This window comes from Rhipicephalus microplus, chromosome 5 (assembly GCF_043290135.1).
Source record: "Rhipicephalus microplus isolate Deutch F79 chromosome 5, USDA_Rmic, whole genome shotgun sequence".
NCBI classification, from domain to species: Eukaryota; Metazoa; Arthropoda; class Arachnida; order Ixodida; family Ixodidae; genus Rhipicephalus; species Rhipicephalus microplus.
Genome location: NC_134704.1, coordinates 70,687,049 through 70,711,209, shown reverse-complemented (window position 1 = coordinate 70,711,209; position 24,161 = coordinate 70,687,049). Strand labels below are relative to the sequence as shown.

Below are 24,161 nucleotides of genomic sequence, written 5' to 3'. Positions count from 1 at the left end.
TCGTAGCCTTCTAGAGTCGAAGCCAACGTGGCCTCGGTCGTAGAACGTGACGGAACTCCATCTTCAACCTCTTAGCCTACCACCATCATTTATTACTCTTTTGTTTTCCTATTCACCGTCCCCAGTGTAGAGTAGCAGGCCAGAGCAAGCTCATTCAAGCCGATTGATCCGCCCCTCTGTAAATGAATTCTTTCTCTTCACAACTCCACTGAATAAGAAATCTGTTTTTGCACTGTTGTACGTCTGACTTCACCGCGACGCTACATCGCACTTTGATGAATTCATTCTATTTTATATTCCCCCGTTTTTTTTTGCAAGCTGCACGTACACTGCTCAAAAGAAAGTGCCCCCCTTGCTTCCCATATAAAGTGGTAATGCACACCTTTATGAGCGCCTACGAACTAAAGCAGCCTGCGATTGCGTGGGTATTGGATCCGTGTAGAGCACAGGTATCTCGTAGAGGCACGTGACTAGGCTATCGGTACATCTCACTAGATTTTTTGAGGGGGGGGGGGACAGAATCAGAAAGTGATCATGAGGGAACACGGGTGTGTCTTCGGGGCTTTTTCGTCACTTCGCACTGGCCGCGCCCATCCTCCCCTCTCACCAGTACCGCCAAACTGTCGGAAATCTTCGTACTATTCACAGCAAGCATCACCATTGCTCTCCCTTTTAGGTGCACGCATTGCAGGGATGAGTATCCAAAATGTGCTTCATCGCAGTTTTTGCGCTCTCTCGACACTGCTGTATGTCGACAGTAGCTGTATCTGAATCGCCATCATTCTATCATCGATTGCCTAACTTCGCATTAAAAATTTTCTTCGCAGTATAGGATAATTACCAACGTTACATACTATCATTAAATGCCGTCATTACGGCATCAAAAAAAAACTCTCTAACCCTAGTGATCGTGACAGCGCCACCGTCAAAGCTGCAACTTATCAGGTGATTACGTCATGCACGCCTAGAATTGCGCTTCCTCGCTGAAACTTGTGCTTTTATATTAAATGCACTGATCCACCGTTCTCCGAACGAACGAAGATAAGGGAAAAGCATGACGGTTGTGTTTGTCCTCAGTTACCATAGGCGCAGTGCGCCGGAAACGATTGACTCGGGCCGTCTTTACCAGGCGCATACGTCACCCACAAAGTTTATCGCGACGAAGTCCACTAGCAACCACTTATTTACTGCCTCTTTCATTACGTATGTGCACCTCAAATTGGACCATATATTAAGCTCCGACGCCTAACTATACAAAATCTGACGATGCATGCTCTTTCCCGTCTGTTAAGGTCACGCTGCAAACACAGTGAGGCAGCGCACGTGAGCTAATTGCCGCACGTGACTACACCGCTCCAGACAAACAGAACAACGCGAAAACTTCCATTGTGTTTCCTCTTCTTGCATCGCATATTTTTACGATTATCCTTCCTATCTTCCTCGGCGCTCGTCGGCAAACAGGCATTACTAAGAGGGGCCAGTTTTGTACCAGACTGGCCTCACGTTTCGGCCCTTATCAGCCACGTCGTTATCGGTGAAGCACGCGGTGCGAACGCGGGAGGTGCGCAATGTCCGTATCGGGAAATCAAACAGTGGCTCGGAGCCGATACCGCAGTTAGACCGCGAGTCATAGGTGCCCGAATAGGCGTCAGGAGGGACTCCATTGTTGTGTGACCACGCGCACGCCCCCCTCCACGAGTCGCACTCGAGACGATAAAAGGCGGGACGCGCGTCCGAGTTCGTAGTAGTGCCGAAGGAGCGGTGAACTCTGCCTATACTTGCCTGTCCCTGGAGCACGCGCCACACAATCGAGGAGGAAACGATGGCATCCCCACGAGTCGGCGGTCTGACGCAGGAACTGAAGCCTGCCGATGCGACCGTGCAGGAAATCTGCGATAAGGTATTATACAAAGACGTCTTCGTCGCTTTCTGCTAAGTGCTGTTGCGCGTCGTGGCGACCGCAGTCTGCGGGTAGCGGGGCCGGTCGCCGTCGCTCCGTCGAGCCAAGGACTAGGGGAGAGCTTTGAGCAAACTTAACGGATTTATTTACATTTTTACAGTGAGTTGTCGAGACGAAGACAGAAGAGAAGAGAGTTGGGCGAGGCGCTGCACGCCCTTTTTGTGCGCCGCTGTCAATCAGTGGGCGCCATCTCGTGTAGTCGGCCCCTGTTGCTTCCTCCGTCCAGCCGTGGCGAGACTATCCTTTTGGCACTAATCCGGTGTGGCGAATGACCCGCTGGGTCAAGGCATAGCTTGATCGCTACAGTGCCCGCAGGAAGCAGGATTTCAGGTTAAATATTGTTTTGCACAGCGTTACCCTTCTAACAATATCTATTCCCACCCACCATGCGCTTAAGTATCTGGACGTGCGCGGAATTCGCCGCCTCTTCTAGGAAGTAGGTAAAGAGAAATACTTTGGCATATCGTTAACGATGTCCCATTAACCCGAGTGCATGCGCATAGGTGGCGCACATCATGCACTTTCTGTTAAGAGAAACCAGTTTCGGTATTGGCAGAACGTCGGGTTAGCGTAGGTAAGGTTAGGCATAGCATAGTCACCGAATTAAAGATCGATTTAAGGGACACAGTTACAGCGGGTTGAGCCTGTAAGCACAATATGGGCTGATCTAGTTTAGAGCTGGGCCTACTGGTGTGAACTGTGGGAGTGACTGCACAGCAGGAGAGAAATAACATTTAGCTTGTTCGTTCAAGTAACTTACGCGTTGTTTCTCACGCAATTGGGATGCACCGAGTTTAATACTCCATTACGTAGCTCGAAACACTGGAGAGGAAACAATAGCGTACGTCGTTTTGTACACTTGTTTATTGGTTTTGATATGCATTTGGATCGCACGTTACGCTAATCAATTGACGTCACTCACACTAGAAGTACCATTATTATTCTGCCGTCCCGAAATACAAAACCATTGCCCGACTTTCATGTTTCTAGATATACTCGTCTCAAGTTCCCTTTCATTCATGTATAGCTGCCATAATCGTTAGCATTTCTGTCTTCTCGAACTTCAGCAAGCATGCATGCACATCGAACATCTTGTATGAGGCATGTTGCCCCTATACAAGCTCCAAAAAACATAACCTGTTCTTTTCTTTCAGCCTCTACACACATAGCACATAGGAAAAAAAATTGAATTACCGGATTTTACGTTCCATAGCCACGGTGCCATTAGAAGGCGCCCCATAAAGTTCAAGACTCTGGATTAATGTTGATTACCCGGACTTTTTTAACGTGCACTTGGGTTCTGGCACACAGAGATTCGTTTCTTCTTCACTAACATCTATCGATTTTGCTGCTTAAAGAACCCCAGGTGGTCAAAATTTCCGGAGCCCTCCACTACGGCGTCTCTCATAATCATATGGTGGTTTTGGGACGTTAAACCCCACAAATCAATCAATCAATCAATCAATCGATTTTGCTGCTGTGACTGGGAATGGAACCCGCACCCTCGTGCTCAGCAGGGCAACAACTTAAAGCTAAGCCACCCCAGCAAGTAGAGTTAAGGAAAGAAAAAAAAAAGTAAGAATAGCTACGGAGTACGCAAACGCCTTTTGCTCGTGTTTCCGTAACTGAAAAGCGTACACTTTAGTCTGAGCCACGCAACAAACAAAAATGTACGTAAGTGTAGAATAATAAAATATCAAGTGCTAAGTGAAAGCCCTCGCGACCACTCCACGTCGTCAAGGCGAACCTTATCGAGTAGCCAAACACTGGACGCGCTAAGAGCGTTAATCTCTTCGGTCAACACGACTGCGAAACGCTAATATTGATAAAATCAGCGTACGATAAGGACTGTTATATTTAGTAGAGCATACGTCTTAGACGTACGCGCGCGGTAAACTTTGACGAATGCGATGGCTTTTTACGTTCACTTTTAATCAGCCGTAGTCACCACGCTTTTTCAGACACAGTTCAATTGGCAATGGTCAATGGAATGTATCGTTTACACTTGTTTTAGCCTTATTTCGTCTTTATATCATCTATAACTACTTCTTTCACCGTCGCCTCTTGTACACGCTAAGAAAGAAAAAATGGATATGTTAATTTTTTTTTTCTTTTACCTCTACATATGATTTCGCTAAACACTTTTGTAAACCAAAAGGGAGTTAAGGTGTATCCTTAAAAAGGAACCATGTACTCTTCTTCCTTCTTTTCTTCTTTTTTTTTCTTCTACGCTGGGGTAGTCAATCGAACCCTTGCTTAGTTAACCTCCCTGAATTTCTTTTTCTCGTTTCTCTCTATACCTCTCTCTCCTTTTCAGCCTCGATCATCATGGACTCTTTATACTTTTTTTCTTGCTTTTTCATAACCCCCTTTTCCTTACCAAGTATATTGTAGCAAACTGACAACCTCATCCGGTTAACTTCCGAGTCTTTCTTCTTACTTATCTCTATCTCTCTCTCAATTTGCCTCGTTTAACACTGTTACAGGTCCGCTCGGATGTCGAGAAAAAGCTGGGCCAGAATTTTGCGGAGTTCACGCCTGTCAACTACCGCACCCAGGTGGTGAACGGCACCAACTACTTTGTCAAGGTAAGCCCATATAAGTGCTCCCTTGCGCGCACATCTTCGTTCGCGTTTTCCGAATTTCGTATCGTGTAAAGTAAGTTGCGGTGCATACGGACTCCAACGCGACAAAAAGAATGAAAACTGAAGCGAGACCGTAATATTATGACCACTTCTAGCCTCATGATAAAAAACAAACAAGCAAACAACAAAAAACGGAGCAAATTCACAAAATTTGTCTTTCTAAGAACGTTTCCCCGTTGACTAGCCGGATTCGCACATCATATGCCCCATACACTGATATACACGGACATAAATTTTCTTCCTGCTTGTTTTTTTTCTAGGCCGATTTCAATTTTCGTTTTCGATGAAATCAAATCAATGCACTCACAGATGTTTTCGGTTGTCAGCGAACCGAGGTCATAAAAACACTCGTTTCGAGTTGGCATGATGAAATCAACTTTTCGGCGTTTTCGACAGGTCTCAAGAATGCCATGGAGTTTTACGGGACAAAAACACGATGTGGTTTTGAGGTACTGCCATGGGTATATATTCGACCGTCTAGCCTTCACTGATAGCTTTCTCAAATAGCAAGTTTCTACAAAAAAATTTATGTGTATTTTAGCAGCCTTTTTCTGTAACCTATACGATGCAACAAACAATACAAGGGCAAGGATTGAAATATCAGTGTCTTTATTTCTTAAACATAATCATGTGAAGCGTATGTGTTGCGTTCCTCTATTTTCGTCTTTGCGTTGCTTATGCGCTAAAATTCTTGAACTCAAATGAACCCAACCAGAAGAAGAAGTACCTATAATGAGGGAAGGTAGGGGGCCGCTAGGACGGGGAGTTTGTCCCATACATATTTACCTAATAAATGAAGGGGGGCGCTGCGATAAACCTTCTCCACATCCCTTCACTGAAGGGGAACCCTGCTCACGTTTATGGCTACGGAAATTGCGTAAATCCCATCATACCCACAACTTCAAGTAAATAGGAAGAAGGCGATAGTTACCCAAATAATGGCAGGCACATCATCATATAGTCGAACCCAGGGGCGTGACCAGAAATTTTTTTCGCGGGCGGGGTTTCAACTATACCTTATGTATGTTTGTGCATGCGCTTGTATGTGTGCTTGTATATATACGCAAGCGAACTTGAACAATTTAGGGGGGAGGTTGTATTTGGAACCCCCTTACCCTGGCTACGCCACAGGTCGCACAACTTTGACGGGATATTCCGTGGTTATAAAAGGTTGTGGCTATACTACAACCTCAAAGCTTCACAAAGAGTGTTTAATGAAGAGCAGTGACACAACATATAGGAGCATCACAAGCGAAGGCTCGTTTGTAAACCTGCGTATAAGAGTGGTATAGTTCAGATGCAACTAACAAGCGCTCGTCCGTCTCTCGTGTTACGTTAAGCTACGTAAAGAATGAACCAACTCGCCCAACAAGTCGCTCTGCTGACTAACAAAGAGTCTTTAATAAATAGCAGATACAACACATCAGAAAGACTTGCTAAACATAGAAATGCATTAGCCTGACGATAGGAACGCCACCAGCTTCTTCACTTCATTGGCGTCTGCGATGTGGAGCATCGTTTAATTTTTGTTTTTCACTCTGCTCGCAGGTTCGCGTCGGCTCTGACCAGTACGTCCACGTCCGGGCCCACAAGAGTTTTCAAGGCGACGTCACCCTGGCCGCAGTGCAGGACAACAAGTCACTCAACGACGAAGTGGAGCACTTTGCCTGAGACCCGGTCAAGCATGTTCCGACACCGACTGTGCTCACGAAGTTTGTCTCCAAAGACGGGGAACGAACTTCTTTTAAATGGCTCGCGCTGAATCGGTATACCTAGCGTCGCGACATGTATACAACAAAAGCGGCTAGTCGTGGCGTGATTAACAACCGCGCAAAGCCAGGACATTACGTCTGTAAACGCGTAAGCTAGTCACTTAATCACTCCCGCGCAGTCCCTATACTATTTCGGAGAACTGCAGCCAAACAATGATGACCTCGTGTGAATAAAATGTTGATTTAGAAAACTACGTGCGGCGTGTCTTTGTTTACGTACGTGCTTTGTAACAGCGAGACAATGGATACCGCATGCACACTACGCAGCCCGGAGCGTCAATTGCGCATTCTTAGTTGTGAGGCCATGAGATAAAACGAATGAAGCTCTAAAGCATATTGCTTTGAAAGTCTGTTTTCGTTTGTGAGATGAACCGGTACATTACACGCATATGGAACAGGGGTCTCGAACTCGCCACAGCTTGCGGGCCGCAAGCACAGTGTTTATCACCGCGAGGGCAGTGATAATGAAAATGTTCGCGTGGGACGGGTTGTAAAATCTGAGCTAGCGTTGCAACTTAAAATATAAAACATTTCCTATATCTTGTGTATGGGCCATTTATAAAAACGATTTGCCATCAAGGTTCGAGAGACGCGCTCATAATTGCAGGAGGCCAAAGATTAATACGAGTAACATTTAGCAAGGTGACGAAAGTAGGGTGTGCGAATATTCAAGCGTTTAGTTCAAATGGAATAACAACAAATCAATATTCATATTGCACTCTAGAATAGGTAGTATGATAAAAGGTTCGAATAATTCGACAGGACGAACATCCCACTACAAAGGTCAATGCTGCAACTAGGTTACTGAGGGGTAGCTAAAGGTAACGTTAACGTCGTTCCAGTACGTCTTTCGTTAAAACTTGCAACCACGTTCTGGTTCAAAAGCGAGCGCATGATTTAGTCACGTGACTATAGCTATTACGTGATGTTAAGAGATTCTAGTTATATACGTCTATAGTTGTTACGTGATCTTCATTCACGTAACAGACTCGCCCACTATAGCTTTCTTTAACTATTATTACTATTATGTGCAGACGAATTCGTCGCGCGTGTTGTGAGAGGAAAGCAGAAGTTAAAGTGCACGAAGATAGCGCGTACCTTTCCATGATGATGGTAAATTACACCTGTTTTCACGACCCGGCAGAACGTATAGCTTAAAGAGCTTCACTCTTCAGAAAACGACATAACATGCGCGTCATTTATTGACCTGAATTAAAAAATTAAGAACTTAGTTTAGCAAGAGGAAACAATGACGGCTTCTTACATCGTACTGCATCTACCGAAGACCAGGTGAAGACGGGCATAGAGTTAATATACTTACCTAATCTGTAAGGTACAGTGTGGCCAATCCCCTTGTGGATATGAGCCAAGATCTTCCAGGCGACAAGACAAGACAAAAGTATGTTATATTAACTCTTTAAACACAGCAGCTATAATGAAAGAAGGTCTTGACTTTTAAGATTTACAAGGTCTTAGAAGACTCAGAAAGAAAGAAAGAAAGAAAGAAAGAAAGAAAGAAAGAAAGAAAGAAAGAAAGAAAGAAAGAAAGAAAGAAAGAAAGAAAGAAAGAAAGAAAGAAAGAAAGAAAGAAAGAAAGGAAAAGAAAGAATCCACTAATACGTACGAAGACACATTTCAACACTTGCTTTCAATCTGCCCACATTGCTGTTCAGGAGAAGGCTAACTCTGCTAAATGCATTTTATCGAAAACAACGCCCTCACCCGATGACAGGACAAAAAGCTTCCAGCAGAGTGTTCCAAAGGAAAACTTCTTTAAGTGCTTCTACAGTGCGTTATTCGTTACTGCGGTCAGCGGCTTTGCTATAGAGACTGTGACAGTGATGCGTGCCACGTATACGATACGCTATGTATATGCGCAAAACTTTTATTTGTAATAAAAGCATGTAAGAGGGGAAAAAAACGTTGAAAGATTGACACTCCGTCGTTTTCTCTTCCTTTTCGCTTCTCGTCACGTCCTTTAATTTTTCTGTATTCACCTGAGCTGCGTAGCAAACCGCGCATTTCTTTCTGGTTAAGCCTCGCTAGATTTCCTATCTCTAGGTTAATATAGCTCTCCCTAAAGAACCCGATACGCTTGCCTAAGCACCACATATAGGTTATGCAAATCATGCACACCCACCAACACCCACCAAATTATCGAAAATGAGATTAGATTTGTAACATGCCATAGCTGTTTTATAGTAAGCGATCATGTACCATCAATAAAAGCGTGGAAGTGAACATGTGGGTGTCGATTCTGCGTTCTATATAGGCTACCTGATGTGGCGACGCATGTGAAAAAAAAAATACATATCTTGCTTCAAATCGATTTCACGAGGAAGGATGCAGGCATATAGAGGACACAGATAGCTGTGTACAGGTGAGCTTTTTGCCGACAACAGGAATCGTGTACCCGCTGACGATGTTCTCAATCAAATACTAATCTAGTTACAGAATGGTTTCTGTGCGTGTTTAAAATCACGAATGTGCGCTCACCCCGAAAAGTCCAGCACAAAACTCAAGAAAATTTCATTCCATGTAACAAAAGGGTGCCGATATGCATGCTTAAAACATGCACGACTATGAAGCACGCAATAACAATTTGAGATGGCGGCCATGGCGCAAATCTGGTCTAGCCATTGCAATATAAAACTGTAAACAAATTTTCATATGTTCTGTAAATTCTGCACACTAAAAGCCTGGCGCTACTTGCAGTGTCTCTCTCCGGCGAAATTACACGTTAAGTGTGGTAACAAGATTGGCTGGCAAAAACACGAATTGATGAAACAATGAGTCAGTGAGTGAGGAAGTGAGTTGCGCATTCCTGTGACACTGTGGGTACGTTAGTACGAACAAATGGAGCGCAAATGTACTCCAAACATCAAAATTTAAATCTGTAAGTGATTCTAGTGAATGTTAAGCATCCCCAGTGTGTAGCGTTCATTCATACAGCGCGCTTAGTTGTCCATAAAAAAATAATAAGACGGAATTATTGATTGTAGCTAGAACAACCTTATGTGTGGTGTTGTTGTGCCATCTATCGGCGTCCAATTGTGTTGACCGCTTTGAGTTTTCACTGACGACCACCACGCGGCGGCACGCACAAGCGCTTCACATATTACGCTCGAGATGGCAGCACTATACCGTACGTTACTTTGGGCAGCTTTCCTCAAGCATCCGAAGAATGGGTATGGGTGACGTACAAGTCACGAGAACTGAGTCATCGTAGCAGCGCGCGCTTTCAGTGAGTTGTCACAGATTAAAAGCTCGCCGCTTCCCAGTTTCCGCTTTGTATAGCTCGAAAAGCAATCGAGTCAATCATGCCTCTCTGTGGTGGACTCTCCGAGCAAGTCAAGGATGCCGATGACACAGTCAAAGAGATCTGCGAAAAGGTAAAAAAACTCCATTTCTTTTCGTTAAGTAGGAAGCTGAGTCCCGGCCGGCGGTGGGCGTGATTGTTTGTTTACGCCATTGATTCTGGCCGCAGGTTCGCGCCGAAGTGGAAGCGAAGCTGGAGAAGTCCTTTCCAGAGTTTACACCTCTGAAGTATCGCACGCAGCTGGTGAACGGCATCAACTATTTTATTAAGGTTGGTGTCACGTACCACTTGAGCGTTTTGGCGCGCATGCACGCTTTGCGACGCGGCCTGGAGCCCTACAAATTGTGACAGTTCCAGCGCATTGACATACATGTATAGTACTCAGAAAAGTCCCATGTACCATATAGTTTGCTTTTATGCGTTGTTCATCTGCATTCGTTACCGATGTTTGGTGGCACATGAGATTGGTATCCCTCGATGGGGCGTCTCCGGCGCGCACACTCCTCAACTATTTTTTCCGCGTTGATGGGCGTGTATGTGTTGCGATTTTAGCCGGCTGGACCCTGCATGGATACTTTTCATATCAGTGAACGCTCGTTAACTAACAACTTACAGGCGAGGATGTACGCATTAAAGGCAAAAAAAAAGGGGGGGGGGAGAAAAATCAACATCTCCTTACGTTGTAAAAACAGCTTTTCAGTCTTTACTTGATTGTGAGACATGGAACTGTCACACGTACCGGGTTTAGTCTGCTGTGCCTTTTTTTTTTTTTCTTTTTCATTTCGACCCGATCTAATCGAAATGCGGGTCACGGGAGCTTTTGGTTGGTAAAGCTTCATGATAGCTGACGACAGGGAGGATCCGTTTACATACGGCATCATGTGTGAAGGATGACTATTTTGCATATTAATATATACACAATTAAGTCAATTTTCGATAGGCTTGATGGTAATACGAGACATTGATATTGTATACAAGCAATCTCACGTGGTTCGGACGCGCGCGTGTGATCGTGACAAATGCCACCTGGCCCGACAACAGATGCCAAGAGAGAGAGACGAGAAAAAAGGAAGGCAGGGAGGTTAACCAGATGCTAGTATCCGGTATGCTACCCTACACTGGGGTTGGGGAATAGTGGGTTGAAAGAGAACTGAGGGAGATTAAAAAAAAAAGCAACAGATGCCAAGTGTACTATTGTTATTAATGCGCTGGAATTAGGAGTGTCTAAGTGTGTGTGTGTGGGGGGGGGGGGGGGGGGGAGGGCTTTGTGCGACCGCGGTGAAGTCGCATAAAGAGTCGCGACGAAGAGATGGTGTTGGGAATAGATATAGAAAAATGTTATATGAGGCTAGGTAAGGTAAATAATCTGTACTGAAGTAAGATGGGTTAAATGTTACCGAAGCAGATGAAAGCAAATAGGTGCAAATAAAGATGTTTGACAATAAAACTAGTACTCAACGTAGATATATGTAAAGCTCTGTGTTTTTGGAGTTTATTCTTCTGGAAATTTGGAGGAAGATTCCCGAGGTTTATATATTTATTTTTTAGAGGAAACGCGACATTTATCACATTTTTTTCTCTCGTAAATATCTAGTTCTCCAAAATTTGGTGTATAATTTCGCACTATGAGTTGTAGCAGTGTCTTATTTTTATTATATTTCCAGTGAAAATGTTGCTGTAAATTCTGTTTTTCCAACATTTAATTTTTTCCTCTCTCTCATTTACCATGTGAATAAGGCTGTTTATGTGCACTGCAGTAAACTTACCCAAGTCTGCTTCTGGACGAGCAGCAGCTTGTTGAGCTGCTTCTCAGCCTCTTCTTTCAGCCTTCACCATCTTGCTGGAAAATGAAGGACCTATTATTATTATTATTATTATTATTATACTCCGAATTCTTAGATGAATTTATGTCATAATACGAAAACAAGCGTACACATAAAGTGTTTTTAGATCTCTGGAAGGTCTGAAAGTGCAAACTCATACTTACAAGCACAAATACTTGAATACATAACACCTACATACGTCAACGCAAAGATAACGTGCCCTTAAACGCACACTCATTTCCTTCAACTTTAAAGCTTGTTGAAATAGAGGCAACCATGCTCTGTCAGGTTGCTGTTGCTGATGGAAGTGCGCTTTTTTCGATTGATGATTGACAGCTTTCAATGCCCTTTTAAAATCGAAGCTGCCCGGATAAACGCGCATTGTCGCAAATGTTATCGGCTTGTGCTTATCCGAAATTTTCGGATTTAGTCCGAAAACGCGGAGCCCTAGATATCTGTAACTAAATGACTACGTATAGGATGGTATAGGTAACTGTAATTGAACTTAATGATATTTACAATTAAGAACAGCAAACTAGTATACGACGTAAGTGTACGCGTCTCGCGGCGTTCACTTAATCGCCGCTGAGTCTTTTAAACACCTTTCTGTGCTTCCGTTTATTTATTTATTTATTTACGTTTGCAGGTTCACGTAGGTAACGACCAACACATCCACGTCCGTGCGCACAAGCCTTTCCAGGGCGAAATATCGTTCTCTGCTGTGCAGGGGGACAAAAAGTTGGAAGATCCACTCGAGCATTTCCAGTGACGGTATACGGCCAGCGGTGTCACCTTTCATATAAGTGGCAAAATAAAAGGAACAAATTTCGTGCGATATACTGTTGCGTGCGAACTTAACCAAGCCGGTCCTTTTTGCGACTTCAAGCCAGCGTGGCAGCTTGGGCTAGTTGGTATGACATGACGATAGTTACAGCGCGAGAACAAAACGACGACACAGAGGCAAGAAGAGCACGTGTCCTTTCGTGTCCTTCTTGTCTCTGTGTCGTCGTTTTGTTCTCGCGCTATAACTATCGTCAAGCCAGCGTTGGGCTGCACGTTGCCTACACTCATCGATGCAATCACGTGATCCGACGGCGCCAAAATCGGAACTGTTGCGCATGTCGCATTTCATGGACTATACACCACATCTTCGACATGCAATGATACGGTATAGATTGTCTTGCCTCTCGATCATTCTCTTCACGAACGAGAACCTTCTGGAAGCAGGGATTCATCTTGAAGTTCGTTACAGTGCGACACTAAACATGGACAAAAAAGAAAAACTCTGCAGCAAAGTTCAAGATGAATACTAACCAAATAGCTCAATTTGTCGCCTTACAGCAGGGAGACGTCACACCCAACGTAGGTTTAATTCGTTTCTGAGTGTATAAGCTGCTTGCTGCTGTGTCTAAACCATATGCTGTGAAAACACAGGACAAGGTGTGCACCAGGTTCGTAGTTAGAGAAAAAGAGGGAATGTTAGACCCCTTCCCCCCCACACACACACTTTCGTGGGAGCGGATCTAAGACTTGTTGCGCACCGAATACATCACTGTACAGGTGCACCTCAATGTACCTGTTTCGCACTTTTCCTTTTGCGAGGAGCAGCACGCTAGGGAGATAGATGTACGTGGCTGCGAGAAAAGGAAGGCGCTGGTTCCTGCTACCCTTGCGAGAGCGCACTGGAGGCCGACTTTTCATTTCTCTCTGTGAAATATACGCTACTCAACCGTCGCATGCTATCACGCTCAATCACAGCGTCTGAACGCGATTTCTTGACTTTTTGAGCTGCTCATTGTACACTGCCTTTACCATGCGACGACTGCCAATTTCCAAGCGAATGTACGCTTTGCGTGGCGTTTTGTTTGGCACGGTTTTCAGTGACATCGCCAACGAAGAGCGGTGATTTTATAGATTGATTTGTGGGGCTTAGCGTCCCAAAACCACCATATGATTATGAGAGACGCCGTAGTGGAGGGCTCCGGGAATTTCGACCACCTGGGGTCCTTTAACGTGCACCCAAATCTGAGCACACGGGCTCACAACATTTCCGCCTCCATCGGAAATGCAGCCGCCGCAGCCGGGATTTGATCCCGCGACCTGCGGGTCAGCAGCCGAGTACCTCAGCCACTGGACCACCGCGGCGGGGCAACGAAGAGGGAAACGTGCACTGAATCGGTGGCGCCGCGGTGCGGTGCGGGAGTGAACGAAAGGAGCTGGCGTGCTCCGTTCAGCAGCCGACCCGTGAGCTCAGCCGTTTCGAGCTGTGCTTCGAAATGTCGCGTAGGAATTGTTGTGTCGTAAACTGTGCCAATAACTATAAGGACTACGCACCTAGAACAAAGTTTTTCAGTTTTCCGCCGTAACTGTGCGTCAGAAACCGGCTGAAACATCGGATTCGTTGTTCTTTTTTATTTTGTTCTTTGAGCGCCTTTATGTACAGATATTGCTACTATGGCTAGGGAAAAAGGACAACACACATACAAAGTATAAATATTGAAAGAGGAAGCAAGCGAGAAAGGAAGAAAAACAGGAAGAAATATAGAAAATAGTATACATAAAGCGAAAAAACAATGAAAAAGAAAACTGGAAATAGGAACAAGACAGAAAGATAGCAGAAAAGAATACCAATAGAAAGATGGCTGTCCAGATCTGAACTTTCTTGAACCATAATTATTCTTCTACGTCTGCAGCAGCCGATGGGACAATCCCCCCCCCCCCCCCCCCACACACACACATATGTTAGTGCTCTTCAGCATTTTCTTCCCTTTTTTTAGTACCCATTGGGCACGTTCACCAATATCTACTGAAGGGAAAGTAGAACAACGGTTCGATGGCAAACTAAAATGACCCCCCCCCCCCTGCCAAAAAAAAAAGTTAGCCCTAAAATGCGTGTAGATTAGCATGTCGCCGTTCATCGAAACGCCACCGCTTCACCCGGGATTCGCATCTGCAACAATGCACCTGTGACCTATTGCTCAGCCGAAACCCGTAACTGTCAAGACCCAACGGCGAATTCCTTGCTCTTCTGATCACGCCGACAGGTGTTATATATGCAAATAATGAATTGGCAGACCTTTGATGTACAGTTCCGTACGAATCGCCCCTTATCGGAAAGAGGCCTGCGCGACACTCCGCGTCTTTCCCAAAGAACGCCGCCAGACCGTTTGTTCTTTGCTCTAGAGGTACGAGAGACTGACCATGCTAAAATCACGGTCGAAGGTTAGCCGCTCCCTGACGCACCGCCGTTGAAGTGTCACAAAAAGCTCTCCATCCGCGATAAGCCTTATCTTAAACGGAAGCCGAGACGAACGCGTAAGAAATAATGGGAGAAGCCCACAGTGTATCTGTGCACAGTTACAGTTGAGCTAGTAGAGTCTTATCGCTGCCTTTTCCTGATAGTAGCACGGTCATCAATGCAGCGTATAAGGCAAACGGTGGCGACTCGGCGGAAGCACTTCCCATATGGCTCAAGTACCTGATGTTGGACCACCTGGGAAAGCACGCATGCGAAGAGGGAGTATAGCATCAACTGTCGTAGACCAATTTGTCACTGTGCAAGATGTCTACAAGACAATGTGCACTGCTGCGTCTAATATCCCAGATACCTTCATTACCTCTTCAACCAAACTACGAAGCGTGCCCAACGATATAGAATTGGGATAAAGAACATATGTGTAAAAAATGTCTGTGTTAAACGAACACACTGAAACAGTAAACCAAGTTAGATAAATTATTCCTTGATAACTGCTAGTTACCCCATACAGGTTCAATGTAAGAACAGAAAAAAATGGAGGTCGCTTGATTGAGCTTCGCCTTCAAGTGCAGATCGCGGAAGCATTATCCGGCCTCTTGCGCATCGCCTCCTGAACTGGCCGCCTGCTACAGATCTCTGCATGCCTCAACCATGCAATGAGGAAACGAACGACAGTGCGCGTAACATGGGCCGTTTCAAAGTATCAGTGAATGCCTGTTTCAAGAACAGTTGTCAAGTGACCATTACGCCATAACTATTCCTTTTGGTAATCTGCGAAGGGCCCACTAGGCATGCGTAGGGCAGCCCGCGAACCGTCGCAGCTGTTCACTTTGTGAATGGTTCTGCTGCGTTCAAGCATTTGTGCTGAGCAAAATTACACACTGCCTGCCGTATCTACGCCTAACGACAGCTGACAAGTCTACACTCCTACGGAAGGTGGACAAGGTAGCTCTCGGCCTACCGATACGCACCTTCACGAAGAAATTTTTCACCCGGGGACTCAACAATACGCTAGAGGAGATGATGGAGACCCCACCTCACGGCGCAGTACGAGAGGTTATGGCGAACACCAGCCGGTCGCTATAGTCTTGCAGAAACCGGCATTCGTTACACCCTTACATTGTCTCCGAAAACCTATATATGCACCGTTCAGAGGACGCATCTCAAATTTCTACCCACAGCTGGGAATATTAATCCCACATGTCACATGGAACGGCGGATAGAACGTGCCAAGGGCATTTATACCTGCTTTGAAACTAAAAACTCGGACCATCTCCCTGAAGGGTTGATTGATTGATTGATTGATTTGTAGGTTTTAACGTCCCAAAAACACCATATGATTATGAGAGACGCTGTAGTGGAAGGCTCCGGAAATTTCGACCACCTAGGGTTCTTTAACGTGCACCTAAATCTGAGCACACGGGCCTACAGCATTTTCGCCCCCTTAGGAAATGCAGCCGGGATTCGATCCCGCGTCCTGCGGGTCAGTAGCCGAGATCTCCCCGAAGTGAACCCTGATGGGAGGCGAAGCCGCAGCGGTGCGCACGGCGTCGACCCGGTTGAGATGGCGTCGACGCGGGTGCTGGAAGAACAGTTTGAAGTGAAACTCAGTGAAGCGTCGCCTGCGCAGCGCGAGCATTCGGTTAGCAGACGCTGCCTGCGTCGGCCTTGCGAGGCGAGAGAAAGGGAGGGGAGCGACAATTTTACGGGTGTCTTCCTGGGCCGGCACGAGACGCAAGCACTGTAATGCCTAGTTCACACTGAAACATCCGCTTTCTACAGCGACCGAAATTTCCCTGCCGCCGAAACACAGTGTCGTTCGCACAGGACGCGCCCCGCGCCGCCGAACATACCATCCACTACGGGGCGAACGCGGGGTGGATGCGCTGTCACCCGGTTGTTGTCACGGCTCGCAAACGTCACTACGCTATCCAGTGGTGTATACTTCGACGATTCTCGTACGCAAGAAGCAAGAAAAGACAGTACTGCTTACTTTGCTGGCAAGTGGCTGTTTTGTAATGCACGAAGAGCAGAAAAACCACCGACGCCAGCGGCGTTGGTGGGTTCGTTTTGCTCTGCAAGACCGCAACAAGCTCGGTCACGCCAACAGCAAGCTCGGTCACCTCTTTAACGAAATGCGGAGCCGAAATAGGCACATAGTAGGTTAAACTCCTGTTGGTTTCAACATTCAGTTACGTGCACTGCGGCATAACTAGTGAGTAGGGCTTGGCCGCTATTTTTCAAATTCCTTGACTAGCGCTCCTATTGGTCCGCGGTGACCGATTCGGCGGCAGACGCCGCAAAAATCGGTCCGAGAGCGATTGGCGCGGAGAGGGCCCTTTCGGCGGATCTCGCCGCCGCCGAACCTGATTCGGAGCACTTTCGGCGGCCGGAATGCTCAGTGTGAACGCGGCCTAAGAGATGGGAAGGAAGGAAGTAGCAGGTGATGGCATCCCACCACTGCCACCAGTTGTTAAGGGTCGGAAAGGAAGGAAGGTCCATGAAGGATACGAAAAACAAAACAACAAGTTTATGGCACTATTTACACATATTTACAGAAAAGAAAGGTTAGCGGTTTCACAGACCACGAGCGTGGTGGTTGAACGTTACATAGTTCAGAGCGACGTCTAGCACTCTGCGGCGTCGTTTTATGCCCTGTCGGGCTCCTCCTCTCCGAGTGGAACACCAATCACACACACACAGGTGAGGGGGACGAGCATGCACGGTCCACGTGAACACTGCACTGCAAGGTGGCGCCAGCAGGGCTCTTCCTCGTCGTGTGAGTGCCGCTAGTCGAGAGTTCCCACGATTCTGGCAGCATACTTCAAAGGGTCCGCCGATTTGTTCACTTCATTAGCGGGGTGATTTGCGGTGGCCGCCGCGGTCTCTTCCAGGAATTTGCTGTCTTTGTTGGCCTCTCTCGAACGGTTAACGGCGTCTTGGCGACACGACGTCTCGTCCTCCGGCTAGCACGTACAATGCCTGACGAGCATAGGCAGTCGGCCGGTCGGCTTGGTGATTGGGGATTAAAAAGGAGCGCCGCTCTCCTGTCAGCTCTGGCTCCGGATGAATCATCGAGGTCATCAGGCACGCTGCTGCTTGAAGGGACGACGAAAGGGTCCGCATTTGAAGGACGGGAACTCGCCTTTGCTTGCTGCTTGGTCTGGATAATTGCTCAAATCTTCGACAGCGTCTGTCAGACTGGGCGCCGAAGGGATTGAGAGACGAATCTCCAGGCCAAACCTAACAGCACGCGCATTGTGGGTGTACGGAAGGACAGCCTTACACAGGCTAGTCATAGAGCTGCCTCGCATCTAAAAGAAAACGACGTACGTTAACGCGGCTGAGACACACGGAGGCAGGCCTGTGTTTTTCGGCCGCCATAATTAACTGTGCAGGGCTGGTCATATCGGGAGGATCAATAAAAAAACTAATTAAGACCTGGGTCACGCGTGGAGGGCAAAGGCAGCCATGAGGAAGCAAGGGCTCCTGGACGACTAACCATCGTCGCTTCCCGCAATCGAAAAAATTCCTTGGTTTTTAATAAAATTATCCCTCCTCCTGGAGCTGACGATCATTAAATGTGTGTGAGGGGAGGGCCTTCAAAAGCCCCACTCATTGCTCAATTAACATCTTTGGACGTCTCGCGCGATTCTACGCTTCTGTCATGCAATATTGCATGCGTTGAGGAGACTTGACAACATGACTTCATAGTTTGTTTTTTTCACAGTAGTTTCAATAAAAATTCTGGCTCTGTGGTAGGGCACCTGCTTGCCATGCAGACAGTACAAGTTCCATCCTCACTCGGGCCCGGTAACTTAATATTTATTTGATTTGCATCCAGTGGCGTACCAACTATTTCCCGAGTGGCGGGAGGGGATTGGATTGGATAAACTTTTATTTGGTCCTCCAAAACACAGATCACTGTGTTGCGGGCAGCTCCCACGTGGGGACTGAGATGCCGAGCTCCTCAGCCGCCTCGCGGGCTTGGTGGACAGCCCAGAGCTGATCTGCCAAGGACGAGCTGCGGATTGCCGCCTCCCATCTGGCAGAGGTGATGTTCGATAAATGAGCGAATTTGGTGCACTGCCAGAGCATGTGTTCTAATGAAGCTATTTCCCCCACAATGTGGACAAAGATTACTTGGGTATAGGTCAGGGTACATGATGTGTAACATTTTCAAAGTAGGGTACATCCGCGTTTGCAAAAGCCTTAATGTAAGTGCTTGGGGCCGGGTTAGATTTTTGTGAGGTGGAGGGAAAATTCTTCTAGACAGGTAGAAATGGCGGGAGGGGAGGGGCAAACTCGTCAGCCGACACACACACACACACACACACACACACACACACACACACACACACACACACACACACACACACATCAAGAGAGAGAACTTCATCGACGCAATTGCACTTCGTCGTCTTCGTTATACACACAGCGCACCTGTTCAATAGCGTAAAAAAGAGCATATAGTCAGTTTTAAGCAGCATGCACTAGATAACATATATACGTGTGTCTTGTGACACGAGGCACTTTTAATGCATTGCCTCGCAACTTTCCGCATGAATTCAATTAAGTTCGTGGCGGCCTCCCTAACAGTACATATTTGCACCATTGAATGATTTTTTAATGAATAAAGGCAGCTCACAAAGAAATGTAATTTTAAATGCAGAGCAATCCTCAGAGAACCAAAGGTGTTTCGAGCATTTCTATTTACTTATCTACATGTCTGCTTAGCTACGTCTGGGTACTCTTGTATTTGCCTCATAACTTTAGTACAGACCAAAATCGGCATGGGGGGGGGGGGGGGGGGACGACGACGAAGGTATGAGAACATGTGTATGACGCCGACATAACGTGAAAATTATTTGTAAGTTATGAAACTCTTTCTTTCAGTCATGTGTGTCCTATGCCCATATACAACGGGCTGCGGGTATGCGCCTTAAAGTTTAAAAGTTTGTATCTACCTAGGAGCAGCGACAACAGATGTTGGTAGTTTAAACGCGAGAACCTTTCAAAAATCTGGCATTGGCAGCATTGGTACAATGAGTGCAAAAAATGAAAACGGGGATCCCAGAAGGAATCGAAATCCAGCGTTTCGTGTGGCAGTCTTGTATTACACCACAGAACCACGAGAGGTATTGAATCTACTTTGGTAAAGGTACTGTGTAGACACCAAGTCGATGCAAAGTGATTATGGTTACTATGCTAGCTATCTACACTTATAAGGAGATAAAAATTCCACATGTACTCCTACTACACAGATGAACGTCATGTCCGGTTAGCATCAGTTGTAGCTTCAGTATCGCACCACAAAGAGCCTTCAAAAACAATCATCACAGCAGAAATTTCTGAAAATGTTTACTATATTAAAACACTTCCTGATAACATATTCATTTCCTCGCAACAGTATAACTGAGTGATAACTGTGGCCCAAGAAAACATTGTCTTAATTTTTGGTTTCCTCAGCATGCAGCTGACAGCGACCACTGTCAAAAGTAGGGGGGGCTCAGCCCCCCGCCTTCCACTTTCCTCAGTAGGAGGCTCGCGACCCCCTCTCCCCCCCCCCCCCCCCCCGGCTGATATGCCTATGTTTGCATCTTCGTTCCTTTTTCGGTCACCGACAAAAGTCATCGCTCACAATCGCCGACGCCTATTCCAACGCCGGAATATCTGCAAAACAAGCTCTTCAACACTGTCGTGTCAAGATGGTCATTTTGACCCCATCGACACAATGAGCCACATCCAAAGTATACCTTTTCTTTGCTCGAAATGGACATTTCAGAAAACCAATGTGCACAATATTTCTAGCCTGAAATTCGATTCTATTTCAGCAAAAAGAGAACGTGAGATAATTCACAATAAATAAACATTTAATTGCAATTCCAATAATAGTACTTGCTACAGAACCATAAATCACGGCCTTATGACATTGTTTGCTGCAGGATAATTCAAATACCTTGGAATAATGATGCCTAAATTTGATGCATTTACGGACAGTTCTTGGGTAGCGTAACTGTTACCACAATAAAATGTAATTTTGTTCATTTGTCTTGGGAATAAACTTTTTGCCAGCTGAGTAAGTAGCCCAGCACACATTGCAGCATACCAAATTATGGACAATGAAATATTTTCCAAGAATACAAACTGCAGAGCAACAATAACATTTGTTGGGGCTTAGCCTTTTAAAACCACAATACGATTATGAGAGACGCCGTAGTGGATGGCGCCATAAATTTCGACCACCAGGGGTTCTTTAATGTACCCTTCAATCATTTCTGCCTGCATCAAAAATGCGGCCGCCGGGGCCAGGATTAGATCCCGTGAACTGCGGGTCAGCAGTTGAGCCCTATACCATCGTGGGCGGGTAAGTTGCAGAGCAAGAAAAAATACTATGCAATGTATAAAAATTGGGAAGTGCACAATTTTTTTTGCCAGCTCATAAACACAGCAATAAAAAACACTACAAAATAATTCAGAACAAAAATTCAGCTCGTGCGTTTCGGAGAATACTCATAACTTATGTGAGAATATATGCTCTACACATGGCTGCTATTACCATGTGCACATGCACACAATAAAAAAAATATAGAACACCTCCCCAAAGGGAGACATGATTGGATGCGAAGTAACAGCGATGCACACGTCGTTGAGCGCACCGTTGACCCGGTTGAAACGGGCGCAGACGCGGATGCTGAAAGAATGGTTTGAAGCAAAACTTGGTGTAGCCTTTACTCGATTAAACGTTCCTTAGAAACGCAAAGACACGGGAAGCGGCTTGGGTTCCTTCTAAATTTCATTGCAGATAAATGGGCCGAAGGACTGTTTCCACTCACTCGACGTGCGGTCGAGCGTTGAAGGTGGTGGAGGGGGTGAAGCAAGAGAGAAGTGTGTTGCGACCGGGTGGAGGAACAACGGCGTGTTGGAAGGAGCCGGCAGCTCCTGCGCGTGAGGGAGAGTGACGTCAGAGCGCAGCTGCGACTTGACCTACTTGGCATGGTTCCAACAACTGCAGCGGGAAGAAAGCGGCGCGCCGCGTTGGCACGAGGACACAGACGGACAGCATTACACAAGTTAGTCAAAGAGCTGCTTCGCATCTAAAATACGAAGCGAGGTACTGCTACATTGCTCGCGCAACGCAACGCAGTGATGCATTTCCTAGCTTTAGTGGTACACAGGCTGACTCGCGAACAAGCATATTTATTTGTATTCCCGCAGATGGTATTCATCACCTCTGCCACGAAAGGAAACAATGAAATCGCGAGTCGTTGTGAAACGTTTCGCGCAGCTTTATAGTGCTAGGCTGAGATGTGCTCCGGGTGACCATCTTGGCATGAAGAAAAGCTTCCACACGTCACTCAGGCGCCAGCGAATTGCGCCCCAGTGACATTTGAACTGTAACAAAAGCAGCTCTCAAATTGGATGCAAAGGTCAGTAGCTTCCCACACACAAGTGAGGAAACCACTTGAGGCTGTAAACGAAACAAACCCTTGAATGGCTGTAAATCTCTGAAGATTACGCAAGACATTGTTACTGTTACTGCCAGAGCTTGAAGCTGAGATGCTGTCATCTTAGGACTCCAAGCTTGTGCCCTCGTCATTCAATTCAGGTTCAGTTGCAAAATAGTTCGAGCGGTACGGGTGTGTCGCAGCGCACGTGTGACGATGCCATGGGAGTGGTGAGTGACACCGCATGCACCCCTCTGTCGGATTGAGCAAGGGAATTGAAACCAGAATGACTGGAAACGAGCTGGCAAAGCCACCTTCACGCATTATACATATAGTGTACTTTAGCAAATATGTTGTAGTAGAATCAAATCTTTGCCGACTCCAAACAAGGGCTAGGGATTAGCAGGCGTAAGTTTGGGGCATTTATTATCGCCAACACTGACGGATTGTGAAGCTGACACAATATTTTGATATTTGACTAGCAAGGGTTTGTTGGATTACAGAATTTCGATGTTGCTGAAGCATTACTGTAAGTGCCGGATATTTCTCTCAGATGTGTCGGCCGTGCCCAGTTTCCCAAGAACACACACACATCAGTTTTTGCAAGATTTGTCAAAAATCACTATGTAATATGCCAAAATCTGCAATTCAAGCATCGATCGAGTGCGGCAACAAAGTTAAGTGATTAAGGAGTCACAAAAAATTTAATGTGGCATCGCAGAGAGAGCCATAACAGCAACAGCCTCCAATGAGTTCTTTTCCTTTCCTTGCTCATGTGTGCACGCTATTCAGAGCATGTTCACACAACTTGAACGGGCCCTAAACCACATCCAACATTTTTTTTGGACATTGCACGTAAACACATGCATCAAGTTTGCAGGACTATAGGCCACGGGAGAATAAGAGCATTAAAAAACAATTACGTACTACTCTCTCAGCATTTCCAGTATTCCCAGCATTGCTTGCGACGGCAGATGCGAAGTGCAAAAAAAAAAAATTAAAAAACCAAAAAAACCCTTTTTTTTTCACGCAGATGGAAAAATTGGTCAAAATTTCCATGGGGTAAAAATGAAATCAAGTAAAGCTTAGGCAACACCCATCGTTGAACGCTAAACTACAACATCGCATATGATACCTAACACCAAATGAAGGCTGACTACTCACTATCGACATTACAAAGTCAGCTCAACTTGTCTTACCGTAGTTTCGTTGTTTAGGTATGATCATGTTGGGGCAATTTATGTTCTCATACCCTTTATTGTTCAGTTGCAAGTTTCCTTCGTACACTTCTGCGACCTGTGGCAGACGCCTACTTATGAAGCAGTGTTCAATAAGATTCTACAATGGTAGGGCTAATTTCCGATGTGGATGTCCTTCACGGTTGAAGAGATCGCTGGCGGTAAAACGGGAACGCGCAGTCTGTAAGCACTGCAACAGCAGCTACGTTTTTCCCAAAGCGACATCTTGACATGACGCAGAAAACTACGTATGAATCCAGTGATTCTGACTCTGACTAAAAGTTTGGGCTTCATCTTTTTACCATTTTAGTCAGTGTCTCCATAGTTGAAGTCAAGACGAAATAGACATTTCAGGGTTCTTTTTTCTCTATGTGCTGTAACAATTTTAAGAAGCCGCACCCATCCACAGAGTGCTAAATGAGTTCGTGGTGATGCTTCTGGCCTGCTATTGATCTGTTAAGTGCTGTATTCGTTTGTAAAAAGAAAGAAAGCATTTTATTTCTGTTATTTACATACAGTCGCCGACCAATTTTTCAGACCTGAAAAGGACCACGAAATAGCCAGAAAAATCAATAAGCCCAAAAAAAATGGTCACGCCGTGAAAATGAAGTATATTCAGATTCTAAAAGCTTAAACGAAATCCCCAATAATGCCATACTCCAAGCTATTCTTGGTTAGAACCAAGCTATTCTTGGCTAGA

The 24,161-nt window shown here is 45.8% G+C and overlaps 2 protein-coding genes across 2 annotated transcripts; both read left to right on the top strand.

The window, feature by feature from the left end:
- Nucleotides 1-1,740: 1,740 nt before the first annotated feature.
- On the top strand, nt 1,741-6,571 carry LOC119174437 (cystatin-A2). The gene is made up of 3 exons (XM_037425330.2): nt 1,741-1,900; nt 4,447-4,548; nt 6,154-6,571. The coding sequence occupies exons 1-3, from the start codon at nt 1,823-1,825 to the stop codon at nt 6,274-6,276; spliced, it is 303 nt and encodes a 100-aa protein (XP_037281227.2). The 5' UTR covers nt 1,741-1,822; the 3' UTR covers nt 6,277-6,571.
- Nucleotides 6,572-9,568: 2,997 nt separating this feature from the next.
- Nucleotides 9,569-12,354, top strand: LOC119174438 (cystatin-B). Its single transcript, XM_037425331.2, has 3 exons — nt 9,569-9,769; nt 9,865-9,966; nt 12,166-12,354. Exons 1-3 carry the CDS (start codon nt 9,698-9,700, stop codon nt 12,286-12,288), a joined length of 297 nt encoding a protein of 98 aa, XP_037281228.2. The 5' UTR covers nt 9,569-9,697; the 3' UTR covers nt 12,289-12,354.
- The last annotated feature ends 11,807 nt before the right edge of the window (nt 12,355-24,161 follow it).